This window comes from Taurulus bubalis (genome assembly GCF_910589615.1).
Source record: "Taurulus bubalis genome assembly, chromosome: 8".
Classification (NCBI taxonomy): Eukaryota; Metazoa; Chordata; class Actinopteri; order Perciformes; family Cottidae; genus Taurulus; species Taurulus bubalis.
This window is the reverse complement of record NC_136596.1, coordinates 24208015-24221427: the sequence shown is the minus strand read 5'-3', so window position 1 is coordinate 24221427 and position 13413 is coordinate 24208015. Positions and strand designations below refer to the sequence as shown.

At 42.8% G+C, this 13413-nt stretch overlaps 1 protein-coding gene across 1 annotated transcript in view; it reads left to right on the top strand.

Annotated features, from left to right (window-relative positions):
- LOC306740732 (protein unc-13 homolog B-like) overlaps positions 1-13413 on the top strand; it is a gene marked incomplete at both ends in the record, with an annotated part of 155256 nt that overhangs the window by 100425 nt on the left and 41418 nt on the right. Inside the window, 8 exons of the mRNA XM_079222962.1 lie at positions 257-332; positions 4260-4334; positions 5359-5578; positions 5955-6182; positions 9648-9789; positions 10263-10432; positions 10720-10835; positions 12831-12994. Of these exons, the coding sequence (XP_079079088.1) occupies positions 257-332; positions 4260-4334; positions 5359-5578; positions 5955-6182; positions 9648-9789; positions 10263-10432; positions 10720-10835; positions 12831-12994 (1191 nt within the window). The remainder of the gene's footprint in view (positions 1-256; positions 333-4259; positions 4335-5358; positions 5579-5954; positions 6183-9647; positions 9790-10262; positions 10433-10719; positions 10836-12830; positions 12995-13413) is intronic.

Below are 13413 nucleotides of genomic sequence, written 5' to 3'. Positions count from 1 at the left end.
GTCAGTAAACTCTCTTTGATGTGAATGTGTGCATGTGCGTGCGTGCGTGCGTGTGGGTGCGTGTGCGTGTGTGTGCGTGCGTGTGCGTGCGTGTGCGTACGTGCGTGCGCGTGCGTGCGTGCATGTACGGATGACTGTGATTACCTGATGCAGTGTTTGCACCTTGATTTTCTTTGTTTAATAAATATGAGTGTGTGTGTGTGTGTGTGTGTGTGTGTGTGTGTGTGTGTGTGTGTGTGTGTGTGTGTGTGTACAGGGGAAACGCACCGTTTGGCATCGACAGCATGCCAGACCTCCGCAAGAGGAGACCCATTCCTCTTGTTAGTGAATTGGTGAGTACACGTCACTCAATTACCTGTCTCCATGATCAGACTCAGGATATGTTTTGTAAGGACAGAAGCATCAGTGGCCTTGCTGGGCTATATGTGATGTGTATATATACCTGTAGGCGATATGTGTTTCCAATCAAAACCATTTCTTCTTTATTTCAGTGACATTTTGACCCTCAGGTGACCCGGCATAAAAATCACTCGTTATTTGTACCCATTCATTGGCTTTTAGGTCCTATTGTTATAGACTTTATGGATCTTCAAAAGCAGCACTTTAACACAGGAAGTATGGGGCAGCACGCGTTGACTTATAGTATTATTGGGGCGTTGATTATGCTAATGTGTAATTCCCATGAAAGCCAAATCTGATTTGGCAAAATAGGAGAAAGATAAGAATAAGGATATGAAAATGCTCTTGCATGAGGTCCATTACTCCTGAATAATGATCCCCTGGTTAGTTATTCTCAAAGAGCCTTTCAGTTGTACAGAAAGTGTACACACCAATGATATATATTATTATTCATCATGCAAACATGCTGGTTTCTAATGCTGCTTTTCCCTGTCTCTTCGCAACTGCTGTGCACCAGGTGCTCAGTCACCTTCGCTCAGTTATTTCGGCTCAAATTGGAAATTAGCTGAGGAAAGTCAAATTAACAAGCTGGCTGAGCAACACCAGAGTCTGTCACGTTACAATCAGCTGGTCTGATCCTTCAGGAATGATTACTCGCAGGCCAAATACATGCATGTGCGAAAGTGCAGTTCTGCAGAGGCCCTCCCGCTGGGAAATAATGTGTTTGCAAGCACGGAGTAGCTGGATTCAAGGTGAAAGCTGCTGAACCTCTCAGAGGAGGAACTGTTTGTTTGTCTCTAACCTTTCTCTTTCTGCTTGTTCTCTCCTTGCACATGCTGCCTCCCTCCCTTCATCGGCCCTCAGGCTATGGTGAGTAAAAGAGAAGCGAGAGTTCTCGGCTGCTGGGTTTGGGTAATGCTCCTGATTGTAGCAAAGTGTTTTCCGTCTGCCGCGTGTGAAGTCGTCTTATTTGCGTCGCACACACGTGTACATGAACACACACTGGTCGTACACACACAAGCCATTGTTCACCTTTATTTCAAAAACGCTTTGACAACCACAAGAAAAAATCAATTCCTTTTTGTTGAATGCTTTCAGCTTTCCCCTCAGAAGATTGATGCTCACAGAGAGCTACAAGTCCTTTTAATTATCAGGTTTTTCTTGCTTGGATTCAGCAAGTCAAGAGCTCCACTTTTTTTAACACAACACACCTGCCTACCCAAACAAGCGAATGCTGATACATGTGATGGTAAATAGTCTCTCTTCCTTTCGTCTCACTCTGAAGGGCTTCATGGAGGCTGAGACGCACAACCACCAGACGGTCTGAGAGGTTAACGCTGTGAACATTCAGTCCCCGAGATCTTAGAAGCCTGACTCGTCTGATTAAGGAGACTTTCTCCTTTGATTTGGTGTGGGGCCTCCAGAGTGAAGGTCACACTTTCAACAGCAGAGGTTTGAAGAGATAGAAAGGCTCAGGGACAATCTAGTTGAATTTTGTTAAGCTTAGATTATGAACTTCCACATAATTATGAAGAGAAAGAAAAACAGCCCAGGAGAAGGACGCACAAACTGTGCAGATGAGATAGAGACAATTTGGAGATAAGACCATAACAGCGCATAGAAGCTGAAGATATGATAAGAGATTCATGAGGAAATTATTGTGCCAGAGATCGTTCAAAGATTACAACAGAAGAATAAGAAAAAATAATAGAGTAAAAATAAAAACACGTATAAACAAAATAGTAATTATCAATAAGAAGTAACACTGACACAAGTGAAAAATAGATTAGCAATAAGATAAGTATAGTAAATAATTCAACTAAAATAAAAATAAATAATAGTAACACTAGTGAATCATAGAAACTAGAAGAAAAATACCTTGAAAATATCAGCACAGAGGAAATGTTACAAAGTGACAACAAATACAAATAAACGCAGACAATTTAAATAGATAGACGATGCCGCTCAGAGGAGTTTGTGATGTGTGTATTTAACGTTGACAGGATCAGAAGTAGAACTAGAAAGAAAGATACGCACAGTGAAGGTTAGAGCCCCACGAAACACATTCGATTTTTGATTAAAAGCCTGTAGCCAGCCTGTATGTTTCCTGAGCTGCTGCTGTTTTCAACATGTTGTCAGCATTTTTGTTGCCAGCGCGTGAACTCTGAACCCTAAATTCAATATTCTCCTGCAAATTGTGAGGTTTTAGACTTTTTCACTGTGGCGTTGTGTGTGTGTGTGTGTGTGTGTGTGTGTGTGTGTGTGTGTGTGTGTGTGTGTGTAGTGGTGTGACTTTACACTTTATTTCATTTAATTTTGTTTTTACAGCCAAACAGTTCACTTGAATATGTGAGGCGATAAATGGGCAAGACCGTAACAGAATCTCGACACATATTTCATCATGGCTGCCGAATTTAACAGCTCGATCGGAGTTCACAAGCTTCACCAGAATTAATTGGTTATTTTTCTTCAGGTGCGGTGAAATCTAGCAAATTTCAGTAAGAACACTAAAAGAACACAGAGAAGCCAGATTGTTTTCCCTACAGATTTATTATTATAAATGACAGTTAAGTGACTTTAAGTGGAACATTTCTCGTGTCACGGACCACTTTACCCTTGAATGGGCCTATCTTGGCCAAATTGGCCCGAATGACCAACATTTGAATTTGGTTTCATCCTTAAAACTGGATTTCTTATTTGAGACAGAAACCTGGCAGAGGTCAGGTCAGGTTGAAGAGATTTCCCCAATCATCCAGACATCAAGGCTGTTAGGTCAAAAGAAAAAAAGTCGAAATAATCCAATAATATGTCTATTCAATGCGTAATTCACTTCATGAATCTGCAGTTTCACATTCTATAACTGTGGTAGGGGTAATGTACGGGAAGTGGAACCCATGAAAGAAGCCAGTGCAGCAGCAGGACCATCAGGTTCCTTTGGTGGTCTTGTGGTCTTGTGTTCTTGTGGTCTTGTGTTCTTTTGTTCGTGTGTTCGCTGAAATGCGACACCAAACTGGACTGCTGCGCTTTCATTCTTTGCACAGCTACTTCTAGCACGCTTTAACTTCATTGCGTTATTCTTTACATTTTCAGAGTTTGTGTGACTTGAGCAAAACCAAAAAACGGCATTAACTCGTTTCACTCCATTCAAATAGAGTTTCTTAAAGTGGAGAGAGTGCTGCAGTAAGTGCTACGGTAACAATGAGCCTCTTTGGGTTAAATAAAGAGCTGTGCTTCTATTTTAAGGATATTTCTCAGGTGTATCACAGCTCTAAATTAAAGTGCTGGATGGAAGGATGCTCTAGGATTGAAAAAATGCATTCAGTTTCTGCAAGAGATGTCCGCACCATAACTTTCCGTAAAAAAGTCAGATTTCTACAGATTGTACGGATTGTACGGACACCACAGAGGGCTCACGACGGCCCAGCACAGAGAAACTCTGGTTACGACACGCAAAGAGGGAGAGTGACTTTACATTTTAAAGTGCACCTTTAAAGTGTTTATGAGACTGCAAAGGGAACAGAACACCCTGATTAAAACACCTGATACGCTCAGTAAAGGTCCTCACAAACGTAGAAAAACAAACGTGTGGGTTTTTGTCCTCGAGGAGGAAATAAAGGAGAGATGTGTGACGTGTTTCCAAAAGTGTGCGTTTCAAACGGAGAAGGAGAACAAAGTGGGGTTTTTTGCAAGTTTTCCTCGACCTTCAAAGTCAAAAGAGCCCGACATCACAAAGAGAATTGATTTCTTGAATTGTTTAAAGCTTTTTTCTCCTTTTATCTTTACATTTTATGTTTGTTTGGGGGTTTGTTTTTCTCCCTCCGTGGCTGTTTATCACTGATGTTTATCTCTCTTGGTTTCAGTCTATCATACAGTCCAGGAAAGCTGGACTCGCCCACACGCTGGCCACGCGGAGCTCGCTGAAAGACGAAGAGCTTGTAAGTGGCCAATATATGACGCGCACACACACACACACACACTATGTATATAGTATATCCCTTCAATGCCAGCTAATGGGGATCATTATGCTGGAGCCGTATTGTTAATCTGTTTGTTGCAGATTCAAGGCTGTGAGAACTTTAGGCAGCTTCATATTTTAATGTTTAGGGAGCAATACAGCTTCCTTGACTGGATGAGGTTTCATGTTTGTTTATTATTGTTGTTTTTTAACCTCTCCTACTGTACTGTGTCAAGTCATGATGGCGTAACATTAATTATTCAAGTGGACAAAGTCGGTCACATCCAATATAACAATGTAGCCTAAGTGGAAATTTCATTATTATATTAAAATTTAAGTCCGAGGGCTCAAACTATTCAAACAACACTAGATCAGAGAAAGTCAAAGCAGTTAGAAGAAGACTGAGTGAAAGCAGAGGCAGAGATGAGGGCAGAACAAATTGTTTTTCTTATTGAAAGCGATCTCCCCCACTTTCGATATCACTATACAATCTCTACTATTAACAAGCATACATAAGTATTAATAACAAACACGCACCAAGCTGGGTTTCCTGTGGAGATGTGTTCACCTCCTCCCACACTGAACAACAGCACATAAAAAGGCGAATAAATAAAAAAACTAGAAATTAGCACCGTTCCACATTTCTATATCATTGTATCACCAAGTCGCCTTGAAATCACCCGGGTTTGTTTTATCCTGCGTCAACGCTGAAGACAATTCTTTTTTGGAAGTGACACCAAATCAGCGTGTGAAGAAAGATGATTCATTATTGTAGCTAACATAGTTACTTATTTGATCCCTTTTCCATTGTTTTCTCGTTCTTGCTTCTGCTCCGCCGAACTCTGCCGTCTTGTCTGGTCTTGTCGTGTTCTTGTAACAACTGTCATCTTTTCCCTACTTCACCCCACATTTCCCTTTATTATTCTCTACCCTGTTGTTGTTTTTTTTCATGTAAAAACATGCCCGACGTCCATCCACCTGTCCTTCTCTCTTTGATCCGACAGAAAAACCACGTGTACAAGAAGACCCTGCAGTCTCTGATCTACCCCATCTCCTGCACCACGCCGCACAATTTCGAGGTCTGGACCGCCACGACGCCCACCTACTGCTACGAGTGCGAGGGGCTGCTGTGGGGCATCGCCCGGCAGGGCATGCGCTGTGCAGAGTGTGGGGTCAAAGTGCACGAGAAATGCCAAGAGCTGCTGAACGCCGACTGCCTGCAGAGTGAGTGAAGTTATTAAGCTACTTAGAAATTGAAACGCATAAGAAGTAGGGCTCAAATGTCCCATATTCTGTACCGTGCACAGATTTACCCCAAAGAATATGTATTATTGACTGAGAAAACTCACCTCCCTAATCAGTACTGATCAGAGCTTCCAACACTTAAAGTAACAGTGTGTCAGATATGGTGGCATCTGGTGGTGTGGTTGCAGATTAGAATATAAATGCTATAGAATAAGTGAGGAGGATTGGAGGTGATGCCAGAAGCCTTAAAGAAAAAACATGTGGTCCATCATTTAGCTAATAGGTGGAAGATGTTGTTTCTAGTAAGTCACCATCCACCCTTCTCCTCTGCTTTCTCCCACCTTGTTGCCTTCAGGAGCGGCCGAGAAGAGCTCCAAGACCGGGGCGGAGGACCGGACGCAGCACATCATCATGGCCATGAAGGACCGGATGAAGATCCGCGAGAGGAACAAGCCGGAGATCTTTGAGGAGATCCGGAAGGTGTTCACCATCAGCAAGATGGTGCACATTCAGCACATGAAGACCATCAAGCAGAGCGTCCTAGACGGCACCTCCAAGTGGTCGGCCAAGATCACCATCAACGGTACGTCCGGGGAATTCTGACCTTTTGAAATGGAAAAGAAAACGTGTGAATAGTTACATAAATACGCCATAGTTGATATTTGCTTTTTGAAAAATAGTTATATTCAATACTGGATTAAATGTTTTAGATGACAAACATGTTCTGCACACTGTCATTTTAGTCTCTTGTCTCTCTCTGTTTACCAGTTTATTTGTATAGACAGAAATCACCAATTTACCTACAATATGTCCAGCCAACGACATATGCAGACATATGCAGATCATCATCTAAGTGCAAAACCAGCACATTCTGGCCAACATGGTTCACAGTGAGAGACACTCTCTATTTTTACTACTGCACATGCTCAGTCCTAACCGCATCCACAGGGCTTGTAGTAACAGCACTCTGTGTCGATAGTGTGTCCACACTTGTACAAATTGTGCCGATAACACTCATATCTGCGTGTGAAGTCAATCTGGCGGCTTTTATTTTCGGGGTAACCTGTTCGTCTGTCTGTCCGTCCAGTCAGTTTTCTCGTGCACACGATATCTCCGTAAATTGGATTCCAGTCAATTTTATGGATGAACTTTTATTTCAAATTTGGCCCAAACAGCAACCTGGACTCAAAGATTAACTGATACGAATCGAGCGGTCAAAGGTCACTGGGGCCTCACAAAACAAAGTTTTTATGCTAATTATGACCATTTCACACAAATGTCTAATAAGATACAATGATGAAGTGATGACATTTTGATGAATGTAATCTGCAACTTGACTGGTTGGCGGAGGCGTACAACCGAGAGGCGGTCATTCTAGTGCAGTACAAAGTAGTATGTTCAATAAGTAAAACTAATTAAGCTAAAAGTATTCTGGTATATACTTTGGAACCGTTTTCCAAAACAAAACTGGGATTTAATGAGAAATCAGAAGGTGAGACATCAAGTGAGCAGACCTCGTAACACATTTCAAAACTGTATGACAGCGGCAGAAAGTTAGAAAATAACTTCTCATGCATGTTTCTGTCAGGACAAATTGGATGGTAAATCTCCTCAAAGGTTTAAACTCTCGGTGCTCCCAAGAAACCTGAAGCAGGCTTCTTCTTCGTTGACATCTACGGCTCTGAAAACCTGCAGCTGTGAGAATGTGAAGTGTTTCTGAACCCCCCCAAAAAAAATACTCCACATCCACCAAGGTTTATCGTTTTTTTTTCTCTCTGACGGTCTGCTCTGAACTGTGGAGGAGCTCTGAACTGTTTTTCTGCAAGCTTTACCGATTTGATCCGACACGTCCCTTTGCCGAACATGACGGCCGCTGTAACCCGAGCAACCAGACACATCACACAACAGAGTGGCAGCACTGTTGCCATGGCAGCCATCACACCTCGTCTCTCCCGATCACCGGGAGATGAGCTCCGTTAAAGATCCCAAAGATCCGCCGACGGCCGATCAGCTGGCGCTTTGTTTTTCAAATCCATTCATGGCCACGTGCTCCTTTTTAACAAAAGATTCCACAAAGTGAAATCTTGATATGCAATTAAAAATATTTCCATAAACTTGTTAGGCGAGATTCACAATTTACCATTAAAGCTCATAAATTCTTTTATTATAAGGGTTTGGTAAGTTTGTGTGAAGTTGTCTCACCGCCAATGTGGCTGCTCACCACTTTGAAAGGAACTGCATTTCTGTTTCTTTTTTTTATAATTATTATTTGTATGTTTGTCATGTAGCTTTAGCCAAGTTTGTCCTCTCAAACATGGAGGAGAAAAGTGTTTTTAAACTTCTTTGAAAGGCATCTATGAATCATTTAAGTAAGTTGTTTAAAATTCACACTTTTTTTTAAAAAACATTTTGCATAAATCAATCATGTCCTCCATCTGAAATACATTCAGAGATACTTTCAACTCAAACTCAGTTTTGTATTTAAGCCAAGTTGTGATTGAACTAGACGGTGGACTGACAGGAGACGCTCTGCAGAGATCTCTTTGAAGAATCCATTGATTTCATTCGGGAGTATTTAAACCAATTAACATGCAAAACAACCTTTAGCAGAGATTGCATGCATCAGAATGAACTGCCAGCACAGACGGCACAGAGATGTGGATTGGCATGATGTTGAGTCTTAAACACACAGGATTTAGCCTGTGACAGAAGTCAATAAGCTGAAACAGTGCCAGTTGTTTCCAAAGTGTATGTAGGTTTTTGCATTTTTGTTGTTGTTGAGAATCACGGCTCATTATCTTTTGTAGGTATTGCTACGAGTGCTGGATGAGATCAGCCTGAATCAATCCACATGAAACACTGTTTCTTTGTTAGTGTCATCATTAGATGTTGTGTTTCAATGGGCCGCTGACTCAGAGCAGACTCTGGCCTCCTGTCAACTTTTATATACAAAATATCCCAATTAGCTCCACACTGTGTAGCACACCGATGCTTTGAATGTTTAAAAGTACACTTTCAGTTTTTGTTTGGGCTGCACAAAGGGGATATAACATGCTAATTAGTGAGTTTTTAGGCTTTTATTTTGTTATATTTTGGCAGATCAGTAAACTCCCCTGTACTCTTCCTGGTTTAAATCACTAATCTTATGTTCCTCTTAAAGCACAACACACTCTGCATGTTCAGCATACACCAACACACCTGCAGCCCTCATATTAGACACTACCACTAGAACTTTGACCCTCTTGCTGCCCAGGATTGTGGGTCAGAATAGACATAAAAACATGCTGGCTTGCAGACTGCCAAATGCAACCGGATCCAACCGGAACATCCTGTTATTTTTCATACAAAGTATTCAGACGATCTTTTTCTGGCATACTATACAATGCTGGAATAGGCTTTAGAACACAGCTATTATGTTTTTTAAATAAAAAATCCTACTCATTCTGCCTTTAAACGACCCTCATTGTTGCCTGTTGACCTTCCATCTCAAAGAAATGTTTCCTCTCTCGCCTCGTAAGTCTTTAATCTCCATCGATCAGAACAATTTTCTGTGACTTGGAGACAATGGAAGGCAGACAGACGGTCTTCAAGGCAAACACAGTTGTTGTGTTGATGCTGCTTGAGTCATTGAAGTTGCTCTGTTATCTGTGACAGAAACAATAAGCAGGATATGCATGTCGGCTCATGTAATCCAGGTCACCTCTTTTTCAAAAGACCTTTGAGGACCTGTTGTATGGAGCAGCAGAACAGCAGGAGGCAACAGTTGTTTCAGTAATTTGGTGAGAAATGTTGGCTGTGAGTCACCGGTGTGGTGTTACGAGGCTTTGCATAACTGTGTGGGCAATACCTTGTGTTTTGGTGTGTGTGTGTGTGTGTGTGTGTGTGTGTGTGTGTGTGTGTGTGTGTGTGTGTGTGTGTGTGTGTGTGTGTGTGTGCGTGTATGTGTGTGTGTGTGTGAATGAGATGGAAAGATGTTGGCCACGAGTAGGTGTTTTGTTGTTCTTATGCAATTTTCATAGTCATTCCCTCCGCTTGTGTGTGTTTTCAGTCGTCAGTGCGCAGGGTCTCCAGGCCAAGGACCGAACGGGCTCCAGCGACCCGTACGTCACCATCCAAGTCGGGAAGACCAAGAAGAGAACAAAGACCATCTACGGAAACCTGAACCCATTCTGGGAGGAGAAGTTCAGCTTGTGAGTTTGGCTTGTCATTTTCTTCCTGTTTGTAAAGCTCAGCTGGAGCGATACACTGCTGGAAGAAAGTTTTAGATCCTTTACTTTGAGGTCCTGCACACCTGTGGTGTGTGTGTGTGTGTGTGTGTGTGTGTGTGTGTGTGTGTGTGTGTGTGTGTGTGTGTGTGTATGTGTTTCTGTGTGTGTGTTTATTTGTACATGGAGTCCTATGAGTCACCTGTGAGGGATGAACCCGGCCTTCAAGTAAAAGCAGAAAAACTTCACATAGTAAAAAAAAAATCCAATGATCATTTCTCAATTCAATTCAATCTAAATGATTTTGTTCCCCTTTACAAATCTACAAATCCATTTTTACTGGCTCGTTAAGTATTTCAGAGCATATGCTAACCTTCCACCTTCGCCATCTGTTCATCCGACACTCGCACGTTTGTTAAACCGCCTTGCGGCCACCCACCCATCCTCTGTCTCCACAGCGAGAGCCACAACTCGTCGGATCGAATCAAGCTGCGGGTTTGGGACGAAGACGACGACATTAAGTCGCGGGTGAAGCAGCGTCTAAAGAGGGAGTCCGACGACTTCCTGGGCCAGAGCATCATCGAGGTCCGTACGCTAAGCGGAGAGATGGACGTCTGGTACAACCTGGGTATGTAGTCACTCAGAACCCCAAGAGTATGGGAGACATGGTGTGTATGTGTGTGTTTATGGGGTGGATGGGAGTGTGTAGTTGGTGTGTGTGTGTGTGTGTGTGGATTGTCTCATTAGCACGGCAGTTGGGAGTGCTCACTGTTTTGTTGTCGTTGTTTTAGATCCAAAGTTCAACTGAAGTTACATTTGTTGAGTATGTGTGTGTGTGTGTGTGTGTGTGTGTGTGTGTGTGTGTGTGTGTGTGTGTGTGTGTGTGTGTGTGTGTGTGTGTCCGTCCACGTGCAGAGAAGAGAACAGACAAGTCGGCGGTGTCTGGTGCCATTCGTCTTCAGATCAGCGTGGAGATCGAGGGAGAGGAGAAGGTGGCACCCTACCACGTACAGTACACCTGCCTTCATGAGGTGACACACACACACACACACACACACACACACACACACACACATACTTGTACTGTCAGACACAGACACACACACATGCACACTGGAGTCCATTGAGAGTTCTTTATCTCACATCCAAATCCATATGTTTGCTTGTTAAATTACTTAAATTAATTTGTAATCAAAATGTTCTTGATTAATATCTGCAGGCTTATCTGTGAATTAACTAATTGCTTCAAGTAACTATGAGGAACTTTTTCCTGATCATGAACCAGTCTCAGTGTAGTCCTGGTCCTCTATAGACCTCAGTGTAGTCCTGGTCCTCTATAGACCTCAGTGTAGTCCTGGTCCTCTATAGACCTCAGTGTAGTCCTGGTCCTCTCTAATCCTCCATCAGTAATCAGACCATCAGAGAGAAGATGGTCTGTTTCTAGAGAGTTCTCCTTAAAGATCCTCATCGGAGCCACCGGGTCAGATTCTGTTGAAACCAGATCATCATGCAGGTTCACCAGAACCTCCTTCAGCTCAGACTCCAGCAGAGACCAGTCCACCGTGGACAGACCCGGATCCGGCTTTAGTTACAACTAAATAGCTTATTGTGGAAAACAACAAGCTATTTTTTTGCAAAACAGAATGAGTGCAGATGTGTGAGCATAACGTTGTATCATTAATAGTGGCTGCAGTGAGCTGCTTTCCTCTACAACTCTTTTTAAAACGAGGTAGATTTGATACAGCCGTTCTCAATTCATGCTCCATGTTGAGCGACGCAACAGCAGAAAAGACAACCTCACGGAGATCTCATAAAGATCGGCTTTTGGCGAAATGACAAGAATCGGCGAGTCGTACATGCGCATGTGACCCATTAACGGCGTACGGTAAAATCAGCATTTCCTCTTGCGCCCCACCTGTAATACGCCCCAGTTTGATAAATACTGACTTAAAGGAAACATAGTGTTCAATTATTTTAATGATGACCACAAAGTGAGCAGGCTTTGTCACTTGAGTGTGTTTTTCGGGCTTTTGGAAGAATATTTCCAGAGCCTCAGAAACGTCAGAAACATCATTGATGGAGCGCCAGGCTGCAGCCTGTTGGATGTTTGTCTTGACCTACAAATACCTTAACTGTTGGGCTTTAAACATGAGAGCTCATAGCTTAAAATAGTGATAGCTTAAAGCAGCAAATCCCATTGTGAAAAGCACGCGACATATTTTTCGCCGCTCTCTCTGTCCACTGTGTCTCTCCTGTGTGCATCGCATCGGGGCGGAAAGAGTTGTAGACGCGACCTAGAAATTACAAGCTGTCGTGTACGATCAATAACATACGGCCGTTTAGTTTGTTTAATAGCAGAATAAGGTGCAGACCTGTTCTATAGGAAACTACTAGGCCAGCCACTATATTGCAGGCTCAGACGCTCAACAATGGAAAATTATTTGCGGCAGCTAAATAATGTTTTTTTGGACCAATTAAGTGAAATTGGAAATTTTCTCACGGCACACCTGACGATCTGTCACGGCACAGTGGTGTGCCGCGGCACAGTGGTTGACAATCACTGTTCTAAAGGGACCCTGGTGCTCAGATACACTACCACTTTAGTCCACAGGGGCCACCACACAGAGCACAAAAACCCAAGAAGAAAAAGTTTTCTCCAAACAACACAGATCTGATTTTTTACAGATCTGATTTTTTTAAAGCCTTTTTTAAATTTAAAAAATTGCTTCTGATGGTTGAGTCTGCTGGAACATGAAAAAGACAAAAAGATTACAAGACAAGCAAGAAAGAAAAATAACAAAGTTGCTAGATGTGGATCATTTCTCAGTTGGCAGAAATAAAGTAATGTTTCCACCCGGCAGTGTCACGTCCTCAATCAAAGATGATATTCTGTTATTCTGCTTGTATTTAACTTTGATGAGTTTTCAACAACCTCTGAAGCCACAACATGTTGTTGCGTATCACCCGGCGGTTGTTTACTTCCTTGAGCACCGCTGATGTCTTCCTGCTCTCTCAACCTTTTTTAGAACATGTTCCACTTCTCGACGGACGTAGAGGGAGGCGGCGTGGTGAAGATCCCAGCGGCTCAGGGAGACGACGCCTGGAAGGTTTACTACGACGAGTTGCAGCAGGACATCGTGGACGAGTTCGCCATGCGCTACGGCATCGAGTTCATCTACCAGGCCATGACGTAAGCTCCTCGTCTCCTTGATGCTGGCCCACTGTGTGCGTGCGTGGGTTCATCGAATCAGGAAATATTTAGAATTAGTGCGCGTGTGTGTGTGTGTGTGTGTGTGGATGAGAGGTTGTTATGGACTATAAACAGCATGCAAATTAGTTTATCACATCTAATGAGAAAATATGACCTGCCTCAACGGAGATTGGATCATTGTAGGCAGGTGGAGACACACACACACACACACACACACACACGCACACACACACACACACACACACACACACACACACACACACACACACACACACACACGTTCCCACTCTGGTTTAATTACATTAATAATGTTGTAATTTGACCTTAAAGGGACAGAGAGGGTCTCTGTGCTGGTGTTGTGTGATACAGGAGCACAAACATGAAACATAATCAGGCTG